At 44.4% G+C, this 20,629-nt stretch overlaps 1 protein-coding gene across 11 annotated transcripts in view; it reads right to left on the reverse strand.

The window, feature by feature from the left end:
* The window catches only part of LOC139530403 (AP-3 complex subunit beta-2), a 101,371-nt gene that overhangs the window by 35,728 nt on the left and 45,014 nt on the right, over positions 1–20,629 (reverse strand). For all 11 annotated transcript variants that reach the window (XM_071326780.1, XM_071326779.1, XM_071326781.1 and 8 more), the window contains exons 2-13: positions 12,048–12,123; positions 6,936–7,010; positions 6,354–6,449; positions 5,410–5,570; positions 5,234–5,300; positions 4,776–4,958; positions 4,429–4,638; positions 4,179–4,276; positions 3,116–3,170; positions 2,873–2,944; positions 2,728–2,790; positions 2,427–2,559 (exon numbers count right to left, since the gene is read on the reverse strand). In XM_071326780.1, the coding sequence (XP_071182881.1) occupies positions 2,427–2,559; positions 2,728–2,790; positions 2,873–2,944; positions 3,116–3,170; positions 4,179–4,276; positions 4,429–4,638; positions 4,776–4,958; positions 5,234–5,300; positions 5,410–5,570; positions 6,354–6,449; positions 6,936–7,010; positions 12,048–12,123 (1,289 nt within the window). The remainder of the gene's footprint in view (positions 1–2,426; positions 2,560–2,727; positions 2,791–2,872; positions 2,945–3,115; positions 3,171–4,178; positions 4,277–4,428; positions 4,639–4,775; positions 4,959–5,233; positions 5,301–5,409; positions 5,571–6,353; positions 6,450–6,935; positions 7,011–12,047; positions 12,124–20,629) is intronic.

The following is a 20,629-nucleotide window of genomic DNA, read 5'->3' on the forward strand; positions in this document are numbered from 1 at the left end:
GGGATACAAGAGAGCTTTGAAATATTTTACAGAAACCTACACTCCCAATCACATTTTGACAATGACTGTCACGTTCGTCATAACTAGGAGACCAAGGCGCAGCGTGATGATAATACATCTTCTTTTTAATAACGAAGAAGACTGAACAAACTATACAAAATAACAACACGACCGCTAAATGACACGAGTGCAGACATGCAACATCACATAGACAATAACCCACAAACCAAACTGGAAAATGGCAACCTAAATAGGATCCCCAATCAGAGACAACGATAAACAGCTGCCTCTGATTGGGAACCAATCTAGGCCACCATAGACCTACATATGCCTAGACTACACACACACACCTAGACATACAAAAACCCTAGACAATATAAAACAATCATATCCACCCTCGTCACACCCTGACAGAAAACATAGAATACTAAGGTCAGGGCGTGACAATGACTTACAAATAGACACATTTTCTTACTCACTGAACTTACAGTACCCACCATCATTGAAGAACAGAATGAGATGTTAAGCTCAGAAATTACCACAGAGGAATTAAATACAGCTATTACTGGTATAAAAGCAAACAAATCCTTGGGTACGGACTGTTTCACCTTTGAATGGTAGAAGTCATTTAGAGAACAGATTATCCCAAGTTTACTTGCAGCCTGTAACTGGGCATTTCAGAAAGGTGAAATCCCCTCCTTGTGGATCTCGGTCCTAAATATGCATTAAACTATACACATCTATTCTAACTAGAAAAATTGAAAATATCTTACCAGAACTCATTCACTTAGACCAGACAGGCTTTATCCGACAGACACACTCAGTACAATATTACACGAACATTACAAATGATGATACATTTCCAAATTAATAAGGTAGAAGCCATTGCATTGTGCCTGGATGCTGAGAAGGCTTTTGATTCTGTCAGATGGGCCTATATCTATTCTGTGAGGACATTATTAAAGCCTTTCAGGCATTATATGATAGACCATTAGCAAGAATTAAAATCAATGGTGACCTCTCAAACCAGTTTGTATAAGAACAGGGTTTGACACAGGGATGCCTGGCCTCGCCCCTTCTCTTCGCCCTATTTATAGAACCCCTGAGTCAATGGATTAGACAGAATAACAACATTAAAGAGATGGATATGGTGGGAGGAGAGAAGATATATGAGATAACCAGTTTAAAGGATGGGCAACAAGAGGCCTCTCAGCCTACTGTACTTTAGTACACAAGGGGGCACTTCAAAGCTTCCAAGTATTAAGAGAGCGAAAAGGATTAGAATGTCAAGATTTCCATTAATATCTCAAAATAAGTCACCGATTTGATGAAATCATAAAGGTGGAGGACTCTGAGACTATAGAACATGCCATATTCAAATATTAATATCTGCTTATGAATCAGAAACATGCCGCAAAACTTTCTCCAGACTATACAACGACTTCTTAAAGTACAAATCTGAAAATACACTATACTGTATATAAAAGGAGAAATGGGAAAGGGAGGGTAACATGGTCATTTCTGTGGATGAGTGGGAAACCCTATGCCAATTACAATGGAAATCAACAAGCTATTTGACTTGTGGGGAATTTGGATGGAAAAATATGATGCAGTTCTTTAACACGTCAGGGTAATGAAATGGAGTGTTGGAGATTATGAGGGCCTATTGAAGCAAACCATTACCACATATTTTGGGAATGCCCTAAGCTTGTTCCATACTGGCAGGATGTCCATAAATGCATGGAAGCCGTATTTAGTGTTGATGTCCCATTCAGAGGGGAGGTCCTGTATTTAGGGTGCATTACATTTGATCTCAGTGATGCTTTAGACAAACACTTGAATGGGATACTTCTAGTAGCAAGTAAGAAAGCCCAGACTAAAAAAATGGTCACAACAAGAGGCCCCCGTGGTCGATGATTGGACAGATGTGATACATGAGATGTTTGTGATGGAGAGACCGACCTTTTCTCTGAGACTACGAAAAATACAATCATAAAGATTTGGTTGAATTGAGTATATAACAGTGTTAAGGTCCGATTTTGTTTCATGGTCAAAGTGGAAAAAACTAACATCCCCCTGTTCAACTGTTAATAGTTACTGTGAGAAGAACAGAAGAGAAGAAATAAAATCATGGGGATAATGCCTAATTATTAAGACCGTTGAGCTATTTGTTTTTCACATATTTTGTTGTGCTCTTTTCCTTTTTAACCGTTGACATCTTGCATACGCTCGCTGTTCATTAACGGTGGCAACTATGTACATGCTCTGTATGGACTTAGTGGTGCGGCGTGGCCCTGAGGGCTGCGTTGCATGTATAGACTTGCATCTGGACTATTGCCAAACTATGGATTGGTGTAAAAGAAGTCTCAATGGCAATGCAAAAATGTCATGCGTGTCTGAACAGGGAGAGTGTGACGTCTACTCACCATCGCGGTTGGAGAGCAGCTGCACCAGGCCGTTGAGACAGGTGTCCCTCACCTCCCCAATGTTGGTGGCACAGCGGCCGATGGCCTGGATGGTGGCTGCCACAAAGTCCTTATCATTGCTTTTAATGTACGTCTGCCAGAGAGAAAACATGGAATGAAGTTAACCCACTGTAGGCAGACCTGTACTGTACCTCCATGTACCCCTAGTGACATATGTATCCAAACACACAGGAAAGCAAAACAAATAATCCTCCTGATCACAAATGGCTGTCAAGCCAACCAGAAGTCTGATCCATTTTACCTGGAATTCTCTCAGGATGGTAGATATGTTTGTCTCGTTGGCCAGATTGGTCAAAACCTCCAGCTGTCGAAACAATCAGGACCATAATTAAAGTTCTGAAAGGTCAACGTGTTGCAGCATGTCATTGTGAGAAGTGTTTGGTCACCTTGAGGACTTTAATCTGGGTTGGGTCTGTGGAGCGGATGTAGAAGCTCTTCAGATAGGGCTCAAACATCCCCTGGGAAACACAGAGACAAATAACATGTATCATTTCAGATCGTGCTGCAGACCCCATGCAGTACCTCCTCGGTTCCAAACAATCAGCCCCTAAACAATTTTGAATCCATTTTACCATTCAATACAGCCCCCTTTTGCACCCTTTGGAGATATTGTTGGAGTTATGACTCACCCTTCTCTTGATGGACATCGTTGCCACATTCTGAAGGACGACATATTGCACTTCACTACATGGGGATAGAAAGGGGGGGGGGGGGGGGAGAGAGAACATGAATATAATTAATTACATGCAGCTGCCTCTTCACACACACACACACACACACACACACACACACACACACACACACACACACACACACACACACACACACACACACACACACACACACACACACACACACACACACGAGATGTAGCTGTTGTCACGTCACACGTGACAATACTGAAGTCATCCCTGGGCATATGGATGTAGCCTGTTCTCTGAGCAATTTCATGGTGACATTTCCTCGTTGCTGACTGATGACCTCATCACTGTGCACGCAGCTCCACAACACCATAAATAAACTAAAGAGCAGGTGCTAGACAGCCAGGATGAGACACAGCAATTTCTTTGCTTTTTGTGACATTGTTCACTGTTTGTGCCTGTTCTTGTCTATGGTCCCATTCATGTACACTCTAGATTAGAGTTATATTAATAATATTCAAACACATTCAAACAATATAAAAAGTCTTACTTATAGGTGTAGGATCTTAATTTGATCACCCTGTTGTGTGACTATTTTCCTGCGCTGCAGGAAATACAAACTTGTAGCGTATTCAAGGTTTAAAAAGGCTTCTAAAGTTAGTAATTTCCTCTAAAATGTCAGACTTGATTTGCTCTAATGAAAAATGGATAAACCCCTACAAAAATGTCCATGAATTATTATCCACATAATAATTCCCATTTCCTGTTGTTGCAGGATTATTTTGCTGCTGTGAGGAACTGGTCAAATTAAAACCCTACATATGTAAATTAATGACACTAATATAACCATATAAGTTATGACAATGTAGTAGATAAGAGAATTCTCTAACAAATTTAGAACAGGGTGTTGAGTTTCTCTAATGGAAAGAGAGCACCGTCTCACGTCATATAGCATGACGACGCTGTACTGAGTATAGATAGTTCATGGCAACACGTCGGCTACAATGACTCCATCTCTGGGAAGACAATGGGAAAGACAGGTGACACTGACCTGTGACTCCTCATGAGGCGCACCAAAGCCTTGGCAATGACGCCTACCTCCGCTTTGGGTGCCAGGTGGAAATATAGCTGAGCCACAGCCATCACCACCTAGAGATAAGAGAGAAGGAAGAAGAGAGAAATAATCATTAGAATAGTAGTAGTAGTAGTAGTAGTAGTAGTAGTAGTAGTAGTAGTAGTACTGGTAGTAGTACTGGTAGTAGTAGAAGTCGTAGCAGTAGTAATAGTTTTATTATACTCACTGCTGCGTTTCGACTCTGCAGTAGGGGCTTGGTATTCCTCAGCAGTAGCCGGTGGTCTGGGTCCATGACGTAAGGCTTCCTCTTGACAATGGCAGTCGCCTCAGTCTTCTTCTTCTCCTTCTCCTCTTTGTCTTCCTCATCATCGCTGTCATCATCATTATCAGAGCCATAGAAGGCCTTCTCTCCACCCCCCTCCTCCAACAGGGATTCCTATAGAGAGAGGGAGGGATGAGTGAAGTAACACAGACACACATGTGCGCGCGCGCACCCACACACAAACTGTACACCCACACACAAACAAACAGACAACCACGAAGACACAGTATGTGGGGACCTGCTGTACTCACGTTCATGTTGGGGTTGAGGAACTGCGTCCGGGCATAGCGAGTGAGCATGTTGATGATGACCACCTGACCCCACTCCTCCACGTCGATCAGCAGGTTACACAGCTTACGGTAGTTCTTATGGATCAGGTCTATGCGCTCAGGACACACCTCCTCAAAGGCCATGACAACACTACCTGCCACTAGCTGCAGGCACAGTCAGAGGGAGAGAAATTCTGTAAGTCCTGTAGATACCGTAAGCTCAAAAAATGGCCATATGTTGACTTTGGCAGAGGCATGAGAATTGGCACATAAGTATCATTTTCACACTTAACACAACCTGATATGGTACCATTCACGCAAGCCTGTAATGCCACCAATAGGCCAAAGCAGAATATGGGTTTACCTAAGCTTAAGTTTTCAGTCATAGTTTCCCTTGTAAAGGGCATACAGAGTTGGCTAACGGGAAATATTTAACCTACTGTGGTTTTATCAGCCAGGAGCTTCTCAATGACCTCAATCAGACAGTCCTTCTGCTCTGGGTCCAAGCTGAGAGGAGACAAGAGACATGTGTCAGGAAGACAAGGAGCTGGATTCAATCTCTCTCTTTCTGCCTATATCTCTTTCTCTCTCGTACAGACACCCCCCCATGTTATACCTGTAGAGTTTGGGGATGGCGTGAGCGGCCGTCTTCCTCACGTAGGGGGACATGTCGGAGGCAGCCTCTTTGATGGCCAGCATCATGATAGGGACAATAATGGTGACTCTGATGCTGGAGAGCACACGCAGAGCACTGGCCCGGATCAACTGGTTAGGGTCCTAGAAAGAGACAGAAAGAGTCAGAGACACAGAGAGAGAGAGAGAGAGAGAGAGAAAGATTTAAGAGACATTTTAAGAGATCATTGAATGACAAGCCATTTCTTTATAACTCAATTACTTCCTTTATTATACATATGGCTATTCTTGACTGCTGGGAGGCTCTGTAGGTCCAGTGTGAATTCAGTGAAGTGTCAAAAACACCATGACCCTCGATCATGAAGAAACCTACTGATATGCTACATGTATCAAGCTTCCAACCTTTTGGGCCTATTTGGACCTAGCAGCATCCTTACGTGTGGCAGCGAGGACAGAGTGACAAAAAAACGAGAACTCTAATCTCAGAATTAACTATCGATTGGCTATTAAATCTGTGAGAGAGAGGAAATGGAAATGGAAAGGGGAGAGAGAGGAGATCTAGCTATTTTTTATTAACCTCCTCTAGTATCTCCTCTCAGATTCAGTAGGAGAGCAGGTGAAACAGATGGTTATTGTAAAATGGCTGGAGAGAAATCCCCTGCTCCTGCTGTGTATGTGTCTGAAGAAAAAAAGAATGATCTTACGACTTTGATAATAGAACTATCTTTGTCTTGTCATAACAACACCATCGGATCATGTCACGTGTTCACAACTCAATGGACCCCTTTTACTCCAGAGGAGTACATAGAAGTTGCCTCTGACCACAGGTCTAGGGTCAGATATCTTTGTCTCCCTCCAATGGTTAAGGTTAGGATCAGGGGTAGGATATCTAATGCTAGATCTGTGGTTATGGGCAAGGTGACTGACCTTCAGGCCTCTCTGAAAGGTTGAAATGGAGAGCAGAGCCAGATCCTGCTGCTCCTCAGCATAGCGCACCAGGTACACATAGACCAGCTTCTTCACCTGAGATAGTGAAGAGGTCGGGGAAGAGGAGAGAGGGGGGGGGAACTTGAGACATGACGGTACAACACACCTTTGGATATATTACCCAAAACCTGCCAATTACCAATCTACAATGCTTCCATTCATTGCCATTCACTGGCATTCATAGGCAGTCTTTAAGCAAAACCATCACCTTAATATTTGTCTCGCATCCACACTTTGTTTCACATGAAACAGAGCAATATTCAGTCTGGATGCAAGACAACCTAAACATTGCCAAGCCTTCAACTACTCTTCTGCCTCTATATTGTTAGCTTCATTGTCTGCTTGAGATAGTTTACAAAATGAAAATAACGGGCAATTTAACAGTTTGATATATAGGCCTATGCACGGCTCAAAGATCTAAAATGTAACACTCGGGCCAGCCAATACCCCCCTGAAAAATAAATGTGACCTCAACTGCATGCTACTGTATATGTGGGATGGCTGGCTGGCTCCAAGACTTACCTCGATGTTCTTGCAGGCCACGTTCTTCACCACTGCTGGGAAGAGGTCTGAGGCATTCTTCCCTCTGGCGATCATCTGGGGATCACAAACCCAGTACAGAACGGTCACACACTGGACTGCATTGTCAAAACCATCAATTTAGCCGTGTGTTATTGGATTAGTGAGAAACTATGAACAATCAAATGCATAGCAGCAGACAGTAGCCTGAATCTCAAAGGACAGTGTGGGCTTTAAAATATATTATGTCCATGTGGAATGGAGTCAAACACATGATTTCATATGTTTGATATGGTAAAATGTATTCAGTTCTAGACATTACAATGAGCCCGTCCTCCTATAGCTTCTCCCACCAGCCTCCACTGTAGTACATATTCTGCTGTTCTATTGCGTATGCAATGACGTTCGAGAGAAAAAAGCAGTGTTCGTTGTTTGCAGTAACTTTGTTGTTGTAATATCCCAAACTGATGTGGCAGTTTCAGCAATTAGTGATTCCAGCTTTAAAGGTAAACCCAGCAATATGACATCATCATAAACAGCCACATCCTGCTTGAAACATTACACTGTTCCAAGATTGTCACCATCGGCTCTTGAGTTGAAGGGGGATAACGGCAAATTCTAGCTAGGTGCAAGGTGGCTAACGTTAACTAGGCTAGGGGTTAGGGTTAAGTTTGGGAGTTAGGTTAAAGGGTTAAGGTTAGCTAAAAGGGTTAAGGTTAGGTGAAGCGCTAAGGTTATGGTTAGGGGAAGGGTTACTTAACATGCTAAGTAGTTGAAAAGTTGCTAATTAGCTAAAATTGTCTGTGATGAGATTTGAGGGTTAATGCAAAGTAACTAAAAAGTAGTAAGTGGTTGAAAAGTTGCTAATTACCTAAAATGCAACGGTTATCCGTTATGAAATTCGAACTCGGAACGTTTGGTTTGCTAGACGTTTACCCACACCGACCAACCACCATCCTATCGTTGTTGGCTTGAGTAATCATCTGTCTTATGTAACCATACCAAACGTGACATATCATACCAAACGTGACATATCATACCAAATGGAGTTTCTCGGAATTACGTACAGAATAATACGAAATGGTCTGAGACCAGGTCGTCACAGGGTTAATACAGCCCACCACTCACTGCACTACTAGATATATCTTCGCCAAACGCAACTCTACGAAAAATATAAATGTTCTGTCACAACAAAAATACTAAATTGGGAAAGTCGATTGTGAGATATGGCATATACATTTTACATGATACATTTGGGTCGCGGGTTCACAATTTGACATTTTCTGAGATCTCTGCCGATCAAAGAGGAAAAAGCCACCAGTTTATGCAACAACACACGCAGGAGGCGGCTGCTCATAAAACACAACACGCCGGCAGTTTTCAAAATAGCCTACATCAGAATTTAGCACAACACAACACGACTTTTAGCCTACTTTATTGTCAGAAGCATCATCAGACCTCAGTAGTAGCCTATTTATCTCTGTTTCAATGCTCTGGAAACCAAGCAGAAAATCCTGTGCTCTAAAGGTGGCATCATAGCCACACAAATACATTATAAGATAATTGTCGATCTGATCAGAAACAGTGTGCTCACAACCTTAATCTCCTAAATTATGTCGCTGATGTATTTTGTTTGAATTTTGGAATATATTGCACAATAGAGCCCCACAGTGGAGGTGTCATAATACCCATAAACCCCAGCGGCCAAACAGGGACATGGTTTTTCCACCATTCATTTTTCCCATAGGGAATTTTAGAAACACTTAAAATAAGGGCTGTGTTTCTTGTTGGCTTACACTGGCGTGATGTTTTGATAACCATGTAAATCTCTCTTGGACAAGGTTACTTATCAATATATTCGGCTCTATTTCCTCTCAGATTCAGAAATGCTAATTAGTAAATCCCTGCAAGCTCCTGCACGTCATCGCTAAGAATACTTTTCCATTTGATCAAATTTGCCTACATTCTCTTGCTCGCTCGAGGAAGGCAATTTGGGGTAATAATAGCAAATTTGATCTATGAAAACTTGGACGTGAGCATGAAATACATTTCAATAGATGCATGCATCAGTACCTAAGCTATCTATTATATCTGCAACAGAAATTAATTTACAAGGATATGTTCGGTGTCAGCTGGCTTCTGGATGAAATTTATAATCAAATGATACATTTGTTTCATAAATAATCCTTATAGCCCATATGTGTCATCCCATGAAGCGGACGTTATGTTGTACACTCACTAGTCTTTCCCTCTCAATTTACTAGATATATTTTGCCATAATGATCTGATCACACCATGCAATGAGGGAAGTAGCCTACAGTCAGAGAGGGAAGACGGACAAATGTGTAAACTGCAGCCCGCAATTCGAGGCGTTCCTGCATGTGGGCATTCTTGCATCTGCAGGAATGCCCACCCCCACCCCCCTCGAGCACCCCATTGGTTCCTACATTAACGTCCCCCCTCAAGCACAATATCTTCATGCTTGTGTGACATTTTGAATGTGGGTCAAAAGGGAAATAAAACTATTATCTGAGTGTCCTTCACTCACGCCTGCCCTCACCGTTGTTAACAGAACTGCAGGAAAACAGTGCCCGACAGGCAGGGTCAAGAGGACACTGTCTACCGGTTGCCCCGTCTCCAGTTAGTACAGCAGGCGGGAGGCTGGAGTGACACCATGTGCTAGCAAACTAGCTAGTGTAACCGGTGTGAAATGGTTAGCGGGATGCGCGCTAACAGCGTTTCAATCGGTGACGTCACTCGTTCTGAGACTTTGAAGTAGTTGTTTCCCTTGGTCTCCCTTGGTCTCCCTTGTGGAGCGATAGGTAACGATGCTTCGAGGGTGTCAGTTGTTGATGTGTGCAGAGGGTCCCTGGTTCGAGCCCAGGTTGGGGCGAGGAGAGGCACGGAAGCAACACTGTTACACTAGTTTGCTAGTTAGCGACACCATGTGCTTGCTTGCTAGTTAGCTAGCAGATTGTGTAACCCCCGCCTGCTGTGTACCGGAGAAACCCATGCCCGACAGGTGGGGGCGAAGGACACTGTCTACCAATGTTGTCCCTGCCTACTGCTAACTACTCTGGTACACAGCAGGCAGGGGCGGCACTGTGTGCTTGTGACACAGTATGCTAGCTTACTAGTTAGCGAACCAGCACATGGTGTCGCCCCCACATGTCATGTACCGGAGTCCTATTTAGGACTAGCTGGCTAAGCTAGCACACAGTGTCCTTCGCTCCCACCTGCCGAACACCTGCCCTTGCCGTCGTTAACAGAGCTGCGGGATAACACTGCCAAACAGGCAGGGGCGAAGGACATCTGTGTGTACTAGTTATAGCTAGCTACCGTTGTTGCCCCCGGAATTAGGATTACGTCAGCTCCTTTCCTCATTGCTTAGCAGAGATCTCAGAAAAGGTAAAATTGTGAACCCGCCACAGGAGGTTGGTGGCACCTTAATTGGGGAGGTTGGGCTAGTGGTAATGGCTGGAGCGGAATAAGTGAAATGGTATCAAATACACGGTTTCCATGTGGTTGATCCATTTGCACCGTTCTGGCAATTATTATGAGCCGTTTTCCAATCAGCAGCCTCCTGTGGAACAGATTATTTCAATTCACTGTATCACAATTCCAGTTGGTCAGAAGTTTACATACACTAAGTTGACTGTGCCTTTAAACAGCTTGGGAAATTCCATAAAATGATGTCATGGCTTTAGAAGCTTCTGATAGGCTAGTTGACATAATTTGAGTCAATTGTAGGTGTACCTGTGACATTATTTAAAGGCTTACCTTTAAACTCAGTGCCTCTTTGCTTGACATCATGGGACGCCCTTACAGACGGATCCGGCCCGTGGGTCGTATTTTTGACACCCCTGGCCTAGACGATTATATCCGCCAATCAGGGTTGTGTATATAAAAATAAATATAAAGAGGCTCAGCGAAATGATAAAACCTGTATTTGGAGTTATTTTCATAAATTAAACACCGTGTTTTTTTTTTTTTAGACATACAGTGATGATGTTAATTTTTAAGACAGCATGGCTTTAAAAGATGTTGACCAATTCTTCTATCCTTTTGTCAAAGTAGGCTGAACATGAAACCTTATACTTTGTGTAACAGTACTGGTGGCGGCAATACATTCGCAGTCGAACAGACTTATATTTGACCACAAACTTACTCGGCCTAGCTTCATTTCCCCCTCCACCTCTCTAACTATTCTCAGATATAAATTATGCAGTCACAGCTGCTCTGCTTCAGTAGTAAGAAACTGACACCAATAATGAATATTCTCTCGCTTTCTCTTACAGCTGTCGTCTTTTATGGGACGTCTGGGATCAGTGTTAGGAACGGCAGATATTCAACTTCAATACCTCAGGCTATTCTTGTTATCAGGAGTATGTCCTCTTCGATTGAAAGCACATTTTTGACAGTAGCAGAGGAAATGATTTATGCGAAAGAGGAAAGAGAAAGTGTACTCCAGAAAATAAACTGTTCTGCCTTTACAATTACATAATTAATGTCATGAATATTTTAAAAGCTACCGTATTCATAATAGATGTCGATTGGAAAATGCAAAGGGTGCAACTGACGTATGTGCTAATTGGGACAGTCAGGAGGGTAACTCACACAAGTTAGAAGACTAAAGCCTACTGATGGTTGTTGAAGCTAGGACTAAGACCCTTTATCAACCACCAGAAGGATATAAGATATAGAAGGATATAGGATAAATGCCATCTATGATTTCCAAAATAGTGTGGGCTAGTGAGTTTACAGAAATCATAATTACTCAAAGAGTAAGATCTGAAACTTTACCTAGGACATGGGGTGGAAACAGATTTGAAAGTCATTTTTTTGAGTCATTTTTTATGATGGACAGAAGGTGTCAAGGTGACAGTGAATCCTCTTAGAAAGTATTGAGTCTGTTTCTCTTTTTACTCCCGTTTGGTTATTTTGAGAGAGAGAGAGAGAGAATATTGAAAGTATTTTCCAAAGATTCCTCATGTGCTTGATTTCTCGCCTCCACCTGAGTAATCAAGGAATGACTTCTGAGATTCACCCAGTGAGTTTTTGTTGTTGTTGAAGATGGTGGTGGTTGACAGTGGAGATGAAGACAGCAGTACTCACAGCCACAATCCTCTTCATAGCTTCCAGCTTCAGGGAGTCTTTGTTGCTGTCCAGCATCTCTTTCAAGTCATCATGTCTGGGGGAAGAAGAAGGAAGAGTCTTCAATTACTGAAGTTATCCAAACTAGCCACTTTCTGGTGTAAAAGGTCATTAGCAACCTTGTCTGAGACCTGAAGACTCACTTTAGCTCCCTGAGCTTATTCCTAAGGCTTTAGCTCAGCAGGCTAAAACAGTTTGTGGAGTGCCGATGACCCCGTTTTCACACCCAGTTGATCACACTAACAGACATCTATGTCTGTGGTTGAGAGCAACTTCTACCTCGAGCATGTAACCATCGCAGGTGATGGGTAACGAGATACTTCTGGGTCCTGTTCAGTAGGCACGAAACCATCTGAATTTTTCAATAAGAAGCACTCATATTTGTTTTCTATTTTAAAATAGATGTCGGAAAAACAGGATGAGGGACATGTCAAAATCCATCTTTTTTTGCACTTTAGCAAGTTTGTATTCATATCAAAATGTATTGAACTTTCCATGTGGTCTATATTAAAGGGTACAATTCAATATTGGTGCACAATACTTACTTTTTCAAATCAAAGGGATGCAAAATGTACTCTATTCTTGGAACGACCCACGAGACGAGATTTGGAAGGATGGCCACGCGAGACTATATTTGACATGCCACATAAATATTGCAATGTAGGCTTGATCGAATAGAGCTATGAGTCTAGGTTTACAATATTAAACTAACTCTGAAATCTTTCGAACAGCAATCCCAACCGATTTGTGACACTGTACGTTGAGTAGCGAAGCACGTTTTTGCAGTGGCTTGACTCATTCACTCATCATGGCTCTACTCTGTATTGTGGAAGCTTTGTTATTGTTTCAACTGCGGATTTCCCCTTTAAGGCTGTCACGAGAGACTACCTGTTCAGTAAAGCCACAAAGCCAGTCCCAGTGACAGCACAATGGTCCCATTTAATCCCATGCTATCGAGTCTGAAGATATGAAACAGTATATCAATGACAATTTGGTTAAATGGTTTATTCAGAATATAGAAAAAAAGCTAGACTATAGATATGAATTATGTGAATTATTCAATTAGAAGTGCAGTGACCATCTCAGTATATATCACAGGCTTGGATATGAGGGATGAAGCTTTCCAATCTACCTCATTGATACTATAAGTGCCTATTTAACTTCCAGTCTAGAGGTACTGTATACTCAGCAAATAGTTAAGTGATTAGTTTGGGTTGGTCATCATCTCTGATCATTACCAGTGTTCCCCCCCCTCCATACACTTCTAAGGAGCAGCAGCTTGGGCACTAAGTAACAACGCTATTTAAGTAACTACGCACTTCCAAGTAACAACGCTATTTAAGGCTAATTGAAACCAGTTGAGACTAAATGGTGTAAGGTAGGGGGGCAATAAAGCAATACATCATAAGGCAATGAATCAAAACCATGACTGTCCGTAAGGAAAGCATGGAAGACAGTGGTTTTAACTTTGTTACTAAATGTAATCCTTTGGTGAGCTAAATATGGGAGAAACGTGGGAAGAATGCAGAGGGACAACAGAAGACCAAGCAACTCGCAGTCGAATTCCCCCTCTACATGGATATATTCACTAACTGTTAAATACTAATCTGAATTAAGTCTGAACAGTGTAAAAATAGGCCTCAACACGATGGCACATGTCGCAAAAATGCTCCTGCTCCCGAACACACACATATGCACATGCATGCAGACTGACACACACATGCACGCACGCACGCACACACACACACACACACACACACACACACACACACACACACACACACACACACACACACACACACACACACACACACACACACACACACACACACACACACACACACACACACACACACACACACACACACACACAAAAAGAGCTCCTGTAGCCTGTTATTCACACTTGGCTGGGGAGATGTCCAAACAGGCCCTGAGAGAGACAGTCCAACACCACAGCACAACACTCAATAGTTTATGTGAAAGATAAAACACACACGGTGTTTCTATGGCAACAGTCATTCGTTTCTTTAGCGCAGGTGATCAATGGCGTCGTTAGTAAGATTCCCCAGCTAACTAATTTCACATAAGAGATAGGACATGCAGGCAGAGTGTGAATTATACTGTGACATTCGGGGGTGTAATTCTTTTTTGATGGGATTTCCTATTTGGCGTGCACTTTTTTTATGGGCCTAATAGTAAAGACATGTATTTTAATGGTACACATGTAGTACAATTTAATGTGGTGTTAACACAAGCAGTCATGATGTTCTCATCTGATTGTCAAACAAATCTCTTAAAAAAGTAGGCTACCTGTGCACATTCGTCCACTCCAAAATAATCCCAGCATCCAAACAGTGCACTGTGCACCTGCCATTTGATGGGAAAGAGACATCTGTTACAAAACACCAAAACGTGTAATGAATCCATTCACTTAATCTATACATGCTGTACTGTAGCAGTACCTTCTCAATATCACACTTACAGTCCTATGTGGTAAAAGCTTACAACGATACACCCATGCATAAAGAAACTTGAATTCTATCCAAAAAGAGGATGATATCACATTGATACATTTATAGTCAGTCCAGGCCAGCCTGAAATGGTTCTGTAAAATTCCTAATATGTAGCTATTTGATCTGTGCCGTCTTAATGTGTTCATGGGCCATTTGGGGAGCAAAGACGCAAAGACCTTGGCTCCATCCCAAATCGCAGCCTATTCCCTTTGCACTACTTTTGACCAGAACCCTATGGGCCCTGGTCAAATGTAGTTCACTAAATAGGGACTATGGTGCCATTTGGGACACATATCTTCTCTAAATAGTAGCCCCATTTGCTAAGAGCCTGCTGAATGTGAAAGGAGATGGGTTTTTCATTGGGCCAGGGTGAGGGAGATTTGTTCATCTGTCATCCATGCGAGTGGCAATGGGGACAGACTAGCTGCAACACGTGTGGGCTTAGAGTCATGCTGAGGGTGTCACGTTCCTGACCTATTTCTGTTAGTTTTTGTGTGTTAGTTGGTCAGGACGTGAGGTTGGGTGGGCATTCTATGTTTTCTGTTTCTGTGTTGGTTTTTGGGTTGCCTGGTATGGCTCTTAATTAGAGGCAGGTGTTTGGCGTTCCTCTAATTAAGAGTCATATTTAGGTAGGCGTTGTCACAGTGTTCGTTGTGGGTGATTGTCTCCTGTGTCAGTGTTTGTCGCACCATACGGGACTGTTACGGTTTGTTCATTTCATGTAGGCTATTTTTCCCTGTTCGTGCGTTCTCGTGTTTATGTATGTTCGTCGTTCAGGTCTGTCTACTTTCGTTTTGTTATTTTGTATCATTATCAAGTATAGTTCGTTTTCGTCTTGTCTTTAATAAATATTATGTGTTCACAACCCGCTGCGCCTTGGTTCCCTCACTACTCCTCCTTTTCGGTAGAAGAGGAGGAGGACTGTAAATACAGAATCACCCACCAAGAATCCAGAACCAAGCAGCGTAATTTGGAGCAACGGGGAAGTATACAGGACTTATGGAGTTGGGAGCAAGTATTTAACGGAGAAGGACCATGGGCTAAAGTAAATCACCGTCCATGGGAACAGCTGGAGGCACTGAGGAGAACAGAGGCAACCGGAGAAGGGAACCGGCGTTATGAGGGGACGCGTCTTGCACGGAAGCCCGAAAAGCCCGTGAGTAACTCCCAAAAATTTCTTGGGGGGGGGGCTAAGGGGTTGTGGGCCAAGGGCAGGTAGGAGACCTGCGCCCACTTCCCAGGCTAACCGTGGAGAGCGGGAGTACGGGCAGACACCGTGTTACGCAGTAGAGCGCACGGTGTCTCCTGTACGTGTGCATAGCCCGGTGCGGGTTATTCCACCTCCCCGCACTGGTAGGGCTAGATTGGGCATTGAGCCAGGTGTCATGAGGCCGGCTCAACGCGTCTGGTCTCCAGTGCGTCTCCTCGGGCCGGCATACATGGCACCTGCCTTACGCATGGTTTCCCCGGTTCGCCTACACAGCCCGGTGCGGGTTATTCCACCTCCCCGCACTGGGCGGGCGACCGGGAGCATTCAACCAGGTAAGGTTGGGCAGGCTCAATGCTCAAGAGAGCCAGTACGCCTGCACGGTCCGGTATTTCCGGCGCCACCTCCCCGCCCCAGCCTAGTACCTACAGTGCCTACACTACGCACTAGGCTACCAGTGCGTCTCCTGAGCCCTGTTCCTCCTCTACGCACTCTCCCTGTAGTGCGTGTATCCAGTTCGGTGCCTCCAGTTCCGGCACTACGCACTAAGCCTCCTGTGCGTCTCCAGAGCCCTGTACACACTGTTTCTTCTCCCCCTACTAATCCTGATGTGCTTGCCCTCAGCCCGGTGTCACCAGTGCCGGTACCACGCACCAGGTATAGAGTGGGCTTTGAGAGTCCAGTGTGCCCTGTCCCTGCTCCCCGCACTAGTATGAAGGTGCGTGTCCTTAGCCCGGTGCCTCCAGTTCCGGCACCACGCACCAGGTCTACAGTGCGCCTTATCCGGCCAGAGCCATCCGTCTCCCCAGCGCTATCTGAGCCATCCGTCTCCCGAGCGCCATCTGAGCCATCCGTCTCCCCAGCGCCGTCTGAGCCATCCGTCTACCCAGCGCCATCTGAGCCATCCGTCTCCCCAGCGCCGTCTGAGCCATCCGTCTGCAATGAGCCTGCAAAGCCGCCCGTCTGCCATGAGCCTGCAAAGCCGCCCGTCTGCCATGAGCCTACAGAGCCGTCCGCCAGACAGGAGCCGCTAGAGCCGTCCGCCAGACAGGAGCCGCTAGAGCCGCCCGTCAGACAGGATCTGCCAGAGCCGCCAACCAGACAGGATCTGCCAGAGCCGCCAATCAGACAGGATCTGCCAGAGCCGCCAATCAGACAGGATCTGCCAGAGCCGCCAGCCAGACAGGATCTGCCAGAGCCGCCAGCCAGACAGGATCTGCCAGAGCCGCCAGCCAGACAGGATCTGCCAGAGCCGTCAGCGAGCCATGAGCAGCCAGAGCCGTCAGAGAGCCATGAGCAGCCAGAGCCGTCAGAGAGCCATGAGCAGCCAGAGCCGTCAGAGAGCCATGAGCAGCCAGAGCCGTCAGAGAGCCATGAGCAGCCAGAGCCGTCAGAGAGCCATGAGCAGCCAGAGCCGTTAGAGAGCCATGAGCAGCCAGAGCCGTCAGCCTGCCATGAGCGTCCAGAGCCGTCAGCCTGCCATGAGCGTCCAGAGCCGTCAGCCTGCCATGAGCGTCCAGAGCCGTCAGCCTGCCATGAGCGTCCAGAGCCGTCAGCCTGCCATGAGCGTCCAGAGCCGTCAGCCTGCCATGAGCGTCCAGAGCCGTCAGCCTGCCATGAGCGTCCAGAGCCGTCAGCCTGCCATGAGCGTCCAGAGCCGTCAGCCTGCCATGAGCGTCCAGAGCCGTCAGCCTGCCATGAGCGTCCAGAGCCGTCAGCCTGCCATGAGCGTCCAGAGCCGTCAGCCTGCCATGAGCGTCCAGAGCCGTCAGCCTGCCATGAGCGTCCAGAGCCGTCAGTCAGCCATGAGCTGTCCCTCAGCCAGAAGCGGCTAGTAATTCAGAACTGCCCCTCAGTCCAGAGCTGTCTCTCTGTCCGGAGCTGCCCTTCAGTCCGGAGTTGCCCCTCTATCCTGAGCTACCTCTTTATCCTGAGCTACCTCTCTCTCCTAAGCTATCCCTCTGTCCTGAGCTATCCCTATGTCCTGAGCTACCTTGTCCCAGAGCTGTCCTTGATTCTGGTGTTGCCCCTAAATTTAGGTGGGGTTATTTGGAGGGTGGTCATTGTGGGGAGGATAGGGAAGCGGGGATTGATTATGGTGGGGTGGGAACCACGCCCGGAGCCTAAGCCACCACCGTGGTCAGATGCCCACCCAGACCCTCCCCTGGACTTTTTGGTGATGCGTTCGGAGTACGCATCTTGAGGGGGGGGTTATGTCACGTTCCTGACCTATTTCTGTTAGTTTTTGTGTGTTAGTTGGTCAGGACGTGAGGTTGGGTGGGCATTCTATGTTTTCTGTTTCTGTGTTGGTTTTTGGGTTGCCTGGTATGGCTCTTAATTAGAGGCAGGTGTTTGGCGTTCCTCTAATTAAGAGTCATATTTAGGTAGGCGTTGTCACAGTGTTCGTTGTGGGTGATTGTCTCCTGTGTCAGTGTTTGTCGCACCATACGGGACTGTTACGGTTTGTTCATTTCATGTAGGCTATTTTTCCCTGTTCGTGCGTTCTCGTGTTTATGTATGTTCGTCGTTCAGGTCTGTCTACTTTCGTTTTGTTATTTTGTATCATTATCAAGTATAGTTCGTTTTCGTCTTGTCTTTAATAACGAACACTGTGACAACGCCTACCTAAATATGACTCTTAATTAGAGGAACGCCAAACACCTGCCTCTAATTAAGAGCCATACCAGGCAACCCAAAAACCAACACAGAAACAGAAAACATAGAATGCCCACCCAACCTCACGTCCTGACCAACTAACACACAAAAACTAACAGAAATAGGTCAGGAACGTGACAGAGGGGATCTGAGGTGATATTTTCTCTTCCCCCCCACACACACACACACACACACACACACACACACACACACACACACACACACACACACACACACACACAATATCTTCCAAATTGATTTTATTATATGCTACACAGAGATTCTCTACAAATCCTATGAGAATAGGAACAATTGATCATTTTTAACCATGGCCTGATTACCTTACCTGTTTGGCAGAAACTCATGAGATTACTTATTCCAGTAAACTAGCCTATGTACAAGTAATCTCGTCCCCCAAGCCGGCTCTCTCTCTGCTGAACCAATTGAGCCTGGGGACGAGGTCAATGTATAAGCCATTTCTGATCAATACACTCCTGCATGCATTCATACAAACAAAACTCTGACCTAATAATACGTAGTCCGTTTGAAAAGCATTCTTCCATTAATATTGCTCAAGGACATACATTTTTTTTGTAGTATGAGTTTTAATGTCTATATTAAATCATATTGCTGTTTCTGCTAATTATAATAATTACTGGGATGTTAGGATGCAAGTCTTCAACACTCAAGCACATTCAAAGTCAACAGCATTGCAATGCAATGTGGTGTAGCACACTGTTCCAATGTTAGTTAAAGCTGTAACTTTTTGGGCGACGCAACCAAAAATTCACATAGAAATGTGAGTTATAGATCTGTCATTCTCATTGAAAACAAGTCTAAGAAGCGGTAGATCTGCTCTATGTGCGCTATTTCTAAGCTTCCCGTTCTTAAACCTGCACTGCGTGACTGTGTGTACATTGTCTTTAGAGACCCCTCTGGCAAGAATGCAATATTTTTTTCTAGATTTGAACACGATATCCCAGAAACCCCAGCTCTCATTGGTTGTCGCCGCTGGGATGACGTAACACAGGCCTGGGCAATTATTTTCCATGGAGGGCCACATTAGAATAGATTTTTGCCATCATGGGCCAGAATCATATTACAGGATTATACATCATGTGTATGACTGTGTTATAGAGATATAGATACAGATATATAGATACAGATATATCTACTATAAATCACATCCAGATATGCTACTTATTTAACTTTTTTATCATGCACAGAAATAAACCACTTCTATGTTCTCCTTTCGGTAGGTATTTTCATTATTAAACATGCAATGAACTACACAGAGGGAAAAGTACACTGTGCATTCAGCACCACAGACAGAACTCTTGTTAACTCTTAAGGATCCGCCCCTTTTTTCCAATTTTCGCCTAAAATGACATACCCAAATCTAACTGCCTGTAGCTCAGGCCCTGAAGCAAGGACATGCATATTCTTGGTACTATTTGAAAGGAAACACTTTGCAGTTTGTGGAAATGTGAATGCAAGAGAAAGGCCATAATGTATTATTCCAGCCCAGGTACAATTTAGATTTTGGCCACTAGATGGCAGCAGTGTATGTGTAACGTTTTAGACTGTTCCAATGAACCATTGCATTTCTGTTCAAAATGTTGTATCAAGACTGCCCAAATGTTCCTAATTTGTTGATTAATAACTTTCCATGTTCAAAATTGTGCACTCTCCTCAAACAATAGCATGGTATTATTTCACTAATAGCTACTGTAAATTGGACAGTGCAGTTAGATTAACAAGAATTTAAGTTTTCTGCAAATATCAGATATGTCTATGTTACAACCTCATGCTAATCACATTAGCCTACGTTAGCTCAACCGTCCCGTGAACGGGACACCGATCCCGAAGAAGATTTATTAATGGGTATGCACAAAAACACAAGAAAGAGAGAGAGCTCAACATTACATTTAAACTAGTCAGTGTGAGGAATGAAGTCTCTGAAGGGCATTGACTAGAGTAGTGAAGTCAGGTATAGTTTCTGACGTCGCTATGCACAGAATTGTTGAGAGGTGAGAGTCAGTAAGAGATGATCTGTGCCTTGACTTGTTATATTTCATCACTGAAAATGTCTGTTCACATACATAGGTTGACCCAAACAGTACAAACATCTCTGAGCATGACCCCTAATCTTTGGAAAGTTTTGTTCA

This window comes from Salvelinus alpinus, chromosome 9 (assembly GCF_045679555.1).
Source record: "Salvelinus alpinus chromosome 9, SLU_Salpinus.1, whole genome shotgun sequence".
Taxonomy (NCBI): domain Eukaryota; kingdom Metazoa; phylum Chordata; class Actinopteri; order Salmoniformes; family Salmonidae; genus Salvelinus; species Salvelinus alpinus.